Here is an 11,570-nt window from a genome sequence, read left to right as displayed (position 1 = left end):
ACTCGAAACCCATCCGACAAGACACAAAGACAGGATATCACAACAAGAATAACAGCATCCTGTAATTCCTCGAAGAACATCTATCAATGGCGGTTTCACTTTCAGCCGCCACACCCTTCCATCTCCTGCCCTCTTCTTCATTGTACAGTTCCTCATTGAGCTCCAAACAACACCTCCTCCGATCACCCTCCCGCCGCACCGTAACAGCTCAAGCTCAATCTCAATCTCAGCCTCGCCAAACATGGCTTCCCGGCCTCGACCCTCCACCGCATCTCGACGGAACCCTCGCCGGAGATTTTGGGTTCGACCCACTTGGGCTCGGCGAAGACCCACATAGCTTGAAGTGGTTCGTCCAAGCAGAGCTCGTTCATTCTCGCTTCGCCATGCTTGGCGTCTCTGGAATTCTCCTCACAGATGTCTGTCACTAAAAATTCAACCCCATTATCGAATTCAATCTTAAATTTCAATAATTTTACAAAGATTTTGTGTTCTTCATTGTGTGTGTCTGGCAGCTGCTTCGTGTAACAGGAATCAGTGAATTGCCAGTTTGGTACAATGCGGGTGCTGTGGAATATGGCTTTGCCAACAAGGAAACTCTCTTCATTGTTCAGCTGCTGTTGATGGGGTTCGAACTCTTCCTTATCTGTAATGTCATGTGTGTGGCTGTGTATTCATTTCTTCTGTTTTTGTAGGTTTGTGGAAACGAAAAGATATATGGATTTCAAAAGCCCTGGATCTCAAGCACAAGAAGGGACTTTCTTTGGATTAGAGTCCGCTTTCGAAGGACTCGAGCCCGGGTAACGTACATTTCGACTGTTCTTAAATATGTAGGTAGTCGTTTGTCTAAGAATCTCATAGGATATTTATACCGCTGAAATAAACTAGATCTAAATTATGGTAATAACGAGGTGTAATTAGAGTAAGAGAAGAAAAACACGAGGGAAGATGACAATAATTATAACAGCCCAAGCCTACTGTTAGTCGATATTGTCTGTTTTGGCCCGTTATGTATCGCCGTCAGTCTCACGGTTTTAAAACGCTCCACACCTAAAATGGAATGATTTGTTCCTCTCTTCAACCGATGTGGGATCTTACAATCCACCCCCTTGAGAGCCCAACATTTTCGTTGGTACACCGTCTGGTTTCTGACTTTGATACCATCTGTAATGGCCCAAGCCTACCGCTAACAAATATTGTTCATTTTGGCTCGTTATGTATCGCCGTCAGTCTCACGGTTTTTTAAAAAGGGTGCAACACAAGAACTTTCCAAGTTGTCTCCCAACTCAGTACTACTCTTATCCAAGCATGTTTAACTACAGTGTTCTGATGTGATCTAGTGCATTAATTATAGTATGATTGCACCTGTATCAATGGGAGAGGAGAACGAAAAATTTCTTATAGAGGTAGGAAAACCTCTCCTTTTTAAAAACTATGAGGGGAAACTGGAGACGGAAAGCCCAAAAAAGACAATATCTACTACTAATAAATAGTGAGTTTGAGCTGTTACAATAATATTTATAGATCGAGATTACAAAAAAAGAGCACACAAACACTTACCAAATACCCCATATATCCAAATATTCAAACTCACCCAAATTAATATGTACATTTGATCATTGGACGAACTAGTAGAGGGAAATCTAAGCTGTATCTTGTTACTTGAACAACTTTGGAACATATCTCATGGATTGAACTTCCTTACAGATACCCTGGGGGTCCTCTGCTAAATCCTCTGGGTCTGGCTAAAGATATCAAGAATGCACATGAGTGGAAGCTGAAGGAGATAAAGAATGGTTAAGTTTTGCACTCATTTTTGGTCTATTGCTTCGTCTTCGTTTTCCCAGACTACTAATCTTGGTTGCTTCAAATTCCAGGACGGCTTGCAATGGTAGCCATGCTGGGGATCTTTGTGCAAGCTTATGTAACTCAAACAGGGCCAATAGATAACCTTGTGGAGCACCTTTCTAATCCATGGCACAACACTATTATCCACACCCTCTCCAGCTCAAGTCCTTGAAGAACCAAAATATAAGCTATCTGGCTTTGGAGAGAATTTGTAAGCTAAACAGAGTACATATGAAAGAACAAATGAAAGAATTGAGGAAATGAAAGAATTGAGGAAGGTTTCATTGCTTGAATAGATAAATCCACCGATTCTCTTTCAAAAAATATATATATATATGTGTATATTGTTGCAACGGAAGTAGAAACAAGATTAAGTGCACTTACACATCCACCAGAAGAAATTCTCCTACATCCATGAGTGGTAGACAATTTGTAAAATCTCACATCAGTTGGGGAGAAGAACGAAACACTCTATATAAGGTGGAAAACTTCTCTATAGTAGACGCGTTTTAGAAACTTTGAGGGGAAGCTCAAAAGGAAAACCAAAAGAGGATAATATCTACTAGTGGTGGACTTAGAGTTGTTACAAATGGTATAAGAGCCAAACATTAGGAGATGTGTCAGTGAGGAGGCTGAGCCTTGAAGGGGGTGGACATGAGGTGATGCGTCAGCAAGGATACTAAGTCCTGAAGGGGGCAGATTGTGAGATCCCACATCGATTGGCGCAAAGAACGAATCATTCTTTATAAGAGTGTGGAAACTTCCAGAAACGCGTGTTAAAAACTTTGAGGGAAAACTCGAAAAGAAAACCCAAAGATCTAGCGGGGGTCGTTGACAGTTGCACAATTACTATAAACAAAGTGTTTACAAGTGTATCTCTTACACTCTCATGCTACAAAGTCGCACTTACAAAATTCCTCTCAATTGTCTCTAAACTAATATAAAATGACAATAACTCCACGTCTCAAAACAATGTTAGACAAACCTTTATATACAGGCATAACAATATTAATTCTCATACATGAATCAAAGCAATACTAATGCTCATACACGAATTAAGATGGTTCATGTACCAATATGGGAGATGAACTAAATGAATCCAATAGATTCATAAATCGAAATGGCAAATATACCAAAAGCATCCATGAATCCAAGAGATTCATAAACCAAATCTTCGCGACAATTCACAACAAATATATTCATCAAGAACATAGTTCGAAGAACTCATATGAGATGAAGGGACAGATGGAGTTTGGTATCGGAATTTTGGGTTTGTTTGGTAATATTATAAGAAAGGTTTTGTGTAGAAGAACAATGATAAAATCATAATTGAAGAGCAGTGGATGAATATTTGGTTATGGCTGCAAGAATCCTCTCTTTATCTCTAGTGGGAAATGCTTCTAATAACACGCCATCTTTATAAAAGTGGAACAGTGGCACTGTCTGCACCCATCAAATTTCAACATTAGTCAACAAAATAAACCACCAACTCCTCGTTACCTACAGGATGATCAGATCATGCGGATATACCTTTTCATCGATGAGGATGGGTAATAATTCTTGATATTTGTTGAAGATTAGAAAAAGGGATTAAGAAATGGTTTAAGTCTCTAAATTTTCAGAAGCAACGAGTTCATTCAGATGATTTAATTAAGGAGGAGAAAAGAAACTTACCTTGATCCTCAGTCGTTCAGCAACCTCAGATTGTTCATCGTATTCATCAACGACCTAAAATCACAAGCATTCAGTTGCAGAATCAAATTCATTTCTCCAACAAAACAACTTCTCTCATATGGATTACTCACATTGTGCTTCAAGAAGATAACCGGAGCCTCTTGATCTCCAGATCCCCTGCACAATTTCGCAAACCCTTGTTCTATGTACTTGCAACTCCCACAAGATGTTCGATAAAAGTCCACAACCACCAGCGCTCCACTTTTCTTCGCCCTCTCTAGAATTCTGATGAACTCTTCATCCGTCTTGAACTCCCTCACACATTCTACAGGGCAAAGATCATCGTCTTCGTCGGACAACCCCCCCTGATTTCCAGCAGCAACTCTGGGTTTACTCTTGAACATCAATTCATGTCTGATACTCAGATATGGTGGAGCTTCGGGCCTTATAATCGACAATCGAACATGGGGGTTTTCAGACAACCAGAAGGGAATTGAAATGGGTATTATTCTCGATTCGTGCTTTCCAAAACTGGGTAATGCTTTACATTTCAGTACATTCTGGTTCTGTCTTTGCATTGCAACATATAAGATTTGGGTCTTGTTTAGCGAATGAACTTCGATCGGGAAGCTAATGAAAACAGATTTAGATGTAGCATTCAATTCAGTATTTCAATCTTGTTGTGTTATTTAACAGTAATCAAAGAGGCAATTTCGATGAACGATTCAGAAAGATGAAAAATGACTGTTAGGAGGTACAAAATTGATGGTGGAAAGCAACAAATGTTGGACCAGTGGCTTACCTCTGAGCGGAAGAAGAGCAGAGGAGCAGCTGCGAACGAGAAAATGACACGACTCCACCATTATCTTCTTCCTTTGGTTGCCATTGATTTCCCTTTCACGTGGGAGGTTTTGTGGACATGGATTGATTCATGGGTTTTTCTACAAATCAGAAGTTGGAGCAGCCCAAGCCCAATATTGAATGGGTAGCAAAATTTTATGAATTTGATCAATCTCAGCTTCTACTTCACTATCAACACACATGTTCTAACATCAGCAAAGACAGGTTTAATCACTCCTGCCTAGCTTAGTAGATAAGGCTGTTATTATCTCCCAGTTTTGCATTTGATTGTACTAGCTAACCTTGTGATATTTTGAATTTGTGATCGAGACACGTTTTAAAACCTCTCCCTAATAGACACGTTTTAAAACCGCGATGTTGACAGCAATACGTAACGAGTCAAAATGGGAAATATCTGCTAGCGGTGGGATTGAGCTATTACAAATGGTTTCAAAGCCAGACACCGGGAGGTGTGTCAGCGAGGATGTTGGCTCCCAAGAGAGGTGGATTGTGAGATCCCACATCGGTTGAAGCGGAGAACGAAACATTCCTTATAACAGTATGGAAACCTCTCCTTAACAACACATTTTAAAATTGTGAGACGGTGATACATAACGAGCCAAACAGACAATATCTACTGGCAGTGGGCTTGAGCTGTTACAAATGGTATAAGAGCCAGACACTGAACGGAGTGTCAGCGAGGATGCTAGCTCGATGCAGATTGTGAGATCCCACATCGGTTGGAGCGGAAAACGAAGCATTTCTTATAACAGTGTGGAAACTCTCCTTAACAGACGCATTTTAAAATTGTGAGACGGTGATACATAACGAGCCAAACAAACAATATCTACTGACAGTGGGCTTGAGCTGTTACAAATGGTATAAGAGCCAGACACTGAACGAGATGTCAGCGAGGACACTAGCCCGATGCAGATTGTGAGATCCCCACATTAGTTAGAGAGGAGAACGAAACATTCCTTATAAAAGTGTGGAAACTTTTCCCTAACAAACATGTTTTAAAACCATGAGACTGACAATATACGTAACGGGCCAAAACGAACAATATTTGCTAGAAGTAAACTTGACCTGTTACAAACAACCCATCATCTTCTCGAGAAGATGAATCCACATGAATGAAAAAGTTCAGAGGGTGGAAGATCATGGAGACACATGGAGCTAAGCTAGTTTAATAAATAGATGAAGGTCGTATTAATGTATTAAAAAGAGAAGAATCTTGTCATTAGACTTAACATGCTATGTAGCCTTCTTTCCACTTGACTTATGTTTGCCTAACAATCTTAGAATTCTTGGGAAGAATGACCTCTTCTTTTTCTTTCCTTCCTTGGGTTTTTCCAATGATTCAGCTCTAACCAAGCTTTTTGGCGTCTGTTCCTTTGAAATTGGCTGTTGGGGAGAAGGAGAATCTGCTTGTTTATCAGTTCTTGATTCTTTTGCCTCAACGCTTCTCGTTTGGTTTGTTGTAGGTATTGCTACTTGTTGGTTAGCTTTATTGTCCTTCCTTTTTTGCTCTTGTTTTGCTCTCCATAATCTCAAATCTTGTTCTACTGCTAACTTTCCTTCCTTGGCCTCACTAGCCTTTTCTGTTGCAGCTTTTAACCCTTCCTGTCTGGCAACGAGTTCACGACTAACCTCTTCCAGCATTTCTTGACATTTTGCCTCGGATTCCTTAGCTACCTCGATTTGTGAAATTGCTTCTGTCATCTTGAAGCTGGCGTGCTCCTCGGCCTTGCGGGCTCGTTCACTGAGTTCATTGTATCCCTCTAGGGAAATAGTTACTGTGGTTGATGAATCTTCTTTCGCGGTTTTTGAGGAATCACTCTCTTGCAGTGCTTTGATTGCTGATAATGCCAACATTTTTGAAGCATTGGAAGCTTCAATCTCCTTCTGAGCTGCAACTATTCTTCTTTTCATCGCTATTTTTTCTGCCTTTGCTTGCTCTACTTCCATCTTTGCCTTTTGCAGGTTTTCACGAGCCATCTTAGCAACCGTCTTCGCCTGATCAGCCTCCACTGCTGCCTGCTTCAATTGATTGGTCAGGTCTACACTATTTCCTCGAGCTTCTTTTGCGTTTCCTTGAACGACAATGATCTCGGACATGTTCTTGTCTAATTCAGCTTCAAGTGATGCAGCTTCATCAGAATGTCTGCCTTCTCTCTTCTTTGTGGTTTCCATAGAAGATTTCTCCTCTTCAAGCTCCAATTTTAGCGAAGTAGCAGCCATCTTCAAGTATTCCACTTCTGCAATTGCTTTCTCTATGTTGAGCTTTACTTCTTCCAATTCCTTCTTTGTTGAATGAACCGCTGATTCTTTGTTTTCAGTTTCAGCAACTTCATCTTTCAGGAGTTGTTCATCACTTATCTCCTCTTCCTTTATTACCGATTCCATATAATCGACCATTTCGACTTTCAAATTCGATAACAAAGTCGAGGCAGTATTAACTTTCAGTTTAAGTTCTTCAATTGACTGAATTTTCAACTTGAGTCTACTAAACTCCTCTTCCGCATCATCTAGCTCTTTCTTCCATTTTGAACAATCCAGCTCTTTGGCCACCTCTGCAACCATCCTTTGCTCTTCTGCTTCTAAATGGGCAGCTTGTGCAGACTTCATTGATTCCTTTAAAGCTACCAGCTCTGTGACCAGCTCCTGTAGTGCCTTCTCACCATCCTTAGCTGCAGCAAGAGCATCATCAGCGTTTCTTACAGCCAAATCTCTCTCGGACACTAACGAAGAAAATTCATCACGAAGTACTTCCAATTCTTCTTTAATGGATTTCAGTTCTGAAACTGCAGCAGCATGCCCGGCCATCGCCATCTCAAGCTGTGCCTTGGCTAGAGCATCATCATTCTCATCAGCGGTTCCTTTCTCCATCTCCTCCAGTCTAAGCTTGGCAAGTTCTGAATCTTGTTTTGCCTGTTGCTCTTCTGTTTGTGCAATCCCAACTTCAAGTGTTAATTCTTCTATGCGCCGTTTAGTATTTTCGAGCTCCTTCAACACTCCGAATTCTGCCTCCATGGCTTTCTCTGACCTTTTCCTAAGCTGAAGAATCTCCTCTTGTACATCCTCAAGTTTGTCCTCCATTGTCTTACTTCTCTGTAAAATCAGAAACACACGGTGAGATCCCACATCAGTTGGAGGGGGAAACAAACCACTCTTTATAAGGTGTGGAAATCTCTCCTTAGCAGACATGTTTTAAAGCCTTGAGGGGAAGCCTGGAAGGAAAAACCCAAAGAGGACAATATCCGCTAGTGGGGGTTTGAACTGTTACAAATGGTATCAGGACTCACTGGGCGATGTGCCAGTAAGGAGGCTTTGTCCTGAAGGGGGTGGATACAAGACAGTGTGCCAACAAGGAGATTGGGCTCCAAAGGGGTGGATTGGGGGTCCCACATCGATTGGAGAAGAGAACGAGTGCTAGCGAAGACACTGGATCTCGAAGGGAGGTGGATTGTGAGATCCCGCATCGGTTGGGAAGGAGAATGAAACATTCTTTACAAGGGTGTGCAAACCTCTCTCTCCTTAGCAAACACATTTTAAAAACCTTGAGAGGTAGCCCGAAAGGAAAAACCCAAAAAAGACAATATCGGCTAGTTGGTGGTGGTGGGCTTGAGTCATTATATCACTCTAAAAAGGTTGTCGATATCACTCTAGCATAAAAAATAATCAAAGCTAGCCAAAAACATCAGTACCTCCACCATAGAATAGACTCGACGAGCTTTCCAATCAACAATCCCTCCAAATTTAGACACAGCTGCCTTCACAGATACAATAGGTGCCTTAGTTTCAATAAAGCCTCTATTTAAACCACCTTGATTGGGAGTTCTGGGAGCATGAACCTCCATTGCAACGTTATTATCCTTTCCCTGCACCAAAACACATTGATCAACAAGAACATTCTCAACATCATTACTTCAAAATCAAATCAAATACTAGAAGAGAAACCAGAAGGTACAGTGATTTTGTGGCGATTGCCAACAATAACTTCAGAAATAACAGCCGGTGGGTCCTTGGCAGCAAAGAATTCAGGATTTTCAGAATGTTTTTCTCCCTTAGCAACAGGATCTGTTGGACTTCCACTTACAAAATCTATGTCTCCATTACAAGCAATTACAGTGGGAGCTTCACTTTCAGATCCTGCCATTCTTGAATCCTGTGTCTCCGTTGGAGTTACATGTTGAGTTGAATCGCCATCGTCGAACCTTCAAGCTACATCCCCCCCGATTCAGTAGAAATGGATAACCAGAAACACACCAGTTCCAAACAAAACCAGAAATTAACAAATCAGAACCCTACGATAAATTATGAACAGGCTCTTCAAAATCCACAAAGATTGAAATTCCGAGATAAGCGCATCTTCGGTGGAAACTAGAAATCATTTTCAACAGCGAGATTCAAACTTCTCTATGGCGAAAATATTCGGTTACGTGTTCTTCCCGATTAGGTTCGATCAAAACAACGAAACCAAATCGATCGCTCATTTATAGAAAAAAGAAACAAAAACACATCACAATTCAGAAACGTACTCAAATTAACGAACAAATGATTCTAATCTACAACGAACATAATGCAACGAGAATAAATCGAACGCAAAATGGAATTGGAAGAGAAGCATACCGGAGAGGAGAAACGGAATTGAAACGAGCCCAGGTGAGTGGGAAGGGGAAATTGAGGATAAAAAAATGTAAAAATAACGAAAATGAGGTGAAAAATTGAAGCTAAGAATAGAAAGAACACAAATGGGAGGCGGTTGAGATTCCACCTCTTCCTCATTGCATGGACAGCATCCATTAGAGCCTCTCAGCCCCTCTCTGGATTTGTTTTTATAGGCTAAGGTTTCATATTACAAATGATTCAGTCCATGGGTATTAACTAAATTTAGTTTAATCTCATCATCGTGTCAATCCTTTCCTCAGCTCCTCCCCTGATCACCACTTTTGCCGCACACTCCAGTCAACCTCGTTGTTGGGGAAAATCCAAACACAATTATCCTCCTTTCCTTCTCAAAATCTCATAATTAAATTTTTTTTATTTACCTTTTAATATTATCCAAAGCTCATATGTGAGAGAGTATTATTTAATTATAAATCCATAATCATTTCTTAAATTATCTGATAGGGTACTTCCATCCAACAATTGAGTGAATAGTTCTATAGTAATATAATCTAGATAATACTATTGATAAGACCCACCTTATAATAATTACAAATTATTTTATCAAAATCGTTTATATGACGTCTGGAAACATTTTATTTGAACAAATTGTATCTCACATTTTTTGTGACTAAAACTTATCTCTAGATTTATCTCTAAATTTGTGGGAATTTTCTAGGTTAAGACTTTACGATAAGATTCAACTGTTCGAGGAGTTCAAGTAGGTAGATTAAAGACCCACTAGAGCTTTCTCCATGTAAGTGACTGAAGTATTTATTGTCACGTCACATCTTACAGCTGGTTAGGCTAATTTAGAGACATATGCACGGGGAATAAAAGAATATCGAATTTAATTTGTAACACATATATTTTTTACCAGAGTGGAGTTTGATTTTTCCTTCATTTTTCAAGTCGATCTCAACCGCATTAATATTCAATCTAATTTATGGCATGATTGGAAAATTTTTCAAAAAATTAAGCTCGAATCGAAGCACGCAACTAATTAGATGAACCCATTTAAACGTTGCTTAAAAGCATGTTTATAAATTATTTTTGAATTTATTTATGGAAAAATGATTAATGTTATGTAAGTAGGAGTTATTGAGCTAAGCTTATGACATGCTTGAATATGATGTGTCATTGAATATATGCTTGTTAGGTAGTGAAAGTGATTGAGATTGATTTATTGAGTTTATTATTGATTTGACTCGTTCGAGAATATATTTGAATGAGAGCCCGGAAAGAAAGATTAGTTAATTAAAGTATGCCTATGGACCTAATGCAAATTAATTGGATAATTAACCATTAAGTTCTAATAAAAATAATAATAATATGACTCGGTCGCAACTATACATTGGATGATTAAGTCATTAACCACAAAGTCTAACGAAAGTAGTAATAATAATGATTTAGTGGTAATTACATGTTGTGTGATGAGGTAATTAGCCACTAAAGTCATCAGAAGTAGATAATAGTAAATAACCTTGTGGTAATTAAATATCCGTGATGGAGTAATTACAGATGTTTATGTGGTAATTACCTACCTTGTAATCTAGTAATTAATCGCCAAGTTCAGTATGTTATGAGCTAAGATGAGCGAGATCATGTGACACTAATGGTTGGGATAAGCTCGATGATGCTAGATAACGTAACCCAATCATTGAATAGAACATGTGACACTAATGGTCGAGTAAAGCTTAGAGAACTCACTGATTAGAAATCAATCAGTGAGTATGATAATGAGACATCAACCAATTGAAATATGAACTCAAAAGAGCTAGACTACATGACATCAATGGCTGAGAAAAACTCGATGAGCTAAAGGATATGAATCCAACCATGGGTCAAGTCATTTGATTAGATATTTAAGATAAGCTCGAAGTAGCTGAATAATGAGAACTCATTTGTTGAGATAGGCTCAGTCTATCGTGCATCTACTTTACACCCAACTCCCATCACTTTTGACCACGATTCGTCGAAAAATTATGGAATATATGTATACAAATTTATTTTCATTTATTTAATGTTTATAAACGTAGATTCTTCCCAACATCGAGTCAAAAACTTGATAATCTAGAACAATACTTTGTATTAGTCTATTATAAATTCCCTCCCCTAAAAGGAAAACAAATTTTTAGTGACTATATAAATTAAAAGTTACATTTGAAGGGACCAAAGATTCTACCAAACGCTTGGAAGTCCACTCGGGTTTATTCTTTTTTAGCTTAAGTTGAGAGCTGTAATTTAAAAGACGTGAGCTTGTTAGACATCTATGGATACGCTTTCCGTGTAAGGAACGAACCTCTTCTAATCTTTTAGTTGTGGTTCTCCATTTTTTTAGAATATGACATTTGAGTAAAGAAGAGTTACGTGAATGAACTGAAATCACATCTAAGAGCAATACCGAGCAAAAGATGGCTAAGAAAGATCTAAAAGAATTAAAAGTTATTACCCTTACCAACAAGGTGCATTTTTCTTTTTGGTGACTTGGTTATAGAAACTTCAGAATTAAGCATGTTTTACATGGAATAATTATATGTTGG

General features: G+C 39.1%; 3 protein-coding genes and 1 pseudogene across 4 annotated transcripts; 1 reads left to right on the top strand and 3 right to left on the bottom strand.

Annotated features, from left to right (window-relative positions):
* The first annotated feature begins 6 nt into the window (after window positions 1-6).
* On the top strand, window positions 7-2,138 carry LOC111495909 (photosystem I chlorophyll a/b-binding protein 5, chloroplastic). Its single transcript, XM_023146066.1, has 5 exons — window positions 7-416; window positions 513-625; window positions 693-797; window positions 1,705-1,793; window positions 1,875-2,138. The coding sequence occupies exons 1-5, from the start codon at window positions 87-89 to the stop codon at window positions 2,015-2,017; spliced, it is 780 nt and encodes a 259-aa protein (XP_023001834.1). The 5' UTR covers window positions 7-86; the 3' UTR covers window positions 2,018-2,138.
* Window positions 1,246-1,364, bottom strand: LOC111496644 (annotated as a pseudogene).
* Window positions 2,139-2,837: 699 nt separating the features above from the next.
* LOC111495910 (thioredoxin-like 4, chloroplastic) lies at window positions 2,838-4,503 on the bottom strand. Its single transcript, XM_023146067.1, has 4 exons — window positions 4,322-4,503; window positions 3,651-4,149; window positions 3,520-3,573; window positions 2,838-3,288 (listed from the first exon to the last, which is right to left on the bottom strand). Exons 2-4 carry the CDS (start codon window positions 4,095-4,097, stop codon window positions 3,169-3,171), a joined length of 621 nt encoding a protein of 206 aa, XP_023001835.1. The 5' UTR covers window positions 4,098-4,149; window positions 4,322-4,503; the 3' UTR covers window positions 2,838-3,168.
* A 1,033-nt stretch (window positions 4,504-5,536) lies between these two features.
* On the bottom strand, window positions 5,537-9,367 carry LOC111496057 (protein WEAK CHLOROPLAST MOVEMENT UNDER BLUE LIGHT 1-like). 2 transcript variants are annotated; one of them, XM_023146309.1, is made up of 4 exons: window positions 8,992-9,367; window positions 8,330-8,666; window positions 8,067-8,240; window positions 5,537-7,470 (listed from the first exon to the last, which is right to left on the bottom strand). In XM_023146309.1, exons 2-4 carry the CDS (start codon window positions 8,516-8,518, stop codon window positions 5,614-5,616), a joined length of 2,220 nt encoding a protein of 739 aa, XP_023002077.1. In that variant the 5' UTR covers window positions 8,519-8,666; window positions 8,992-9,367; the 3' UTR covers window positions 5,537-5,613. The 2 variants fall into 2 exon arrangements, with proteins under 2 accessions (XP_023002077.1, XP_023002076.1); XM_023146308.1 differs by having other exon boundaries at window positions 8,330-8,583; window positions 8,992-9,366.
* Between the last annotated feature and the right edge of the window lie 2,203 nt (window positions 9,368-11,570).

This window comes from Cucurbita maxima, unplaced genomic scaffold (genome assembly GCF_002738345.1).
Source record: "Cucurbita maxima cultivar Rimu unplaced genomic scaffold, Cmax_1.0 Cma_Scf00022, whole genome shotgun sequence".
Lineage (NCBI taxonomy): Eukaryota > Viridiplantae > Streptophyta > Magnoliopsida > Cucurbitales > Cucurbitaceae > Cucurbita > Cucurbita maxima.
The sequence above is the reverse complement of the archived record's forward strand: the minus strand, read 5'-3'. Positions and strand labels throughout refer to the sequence as shown.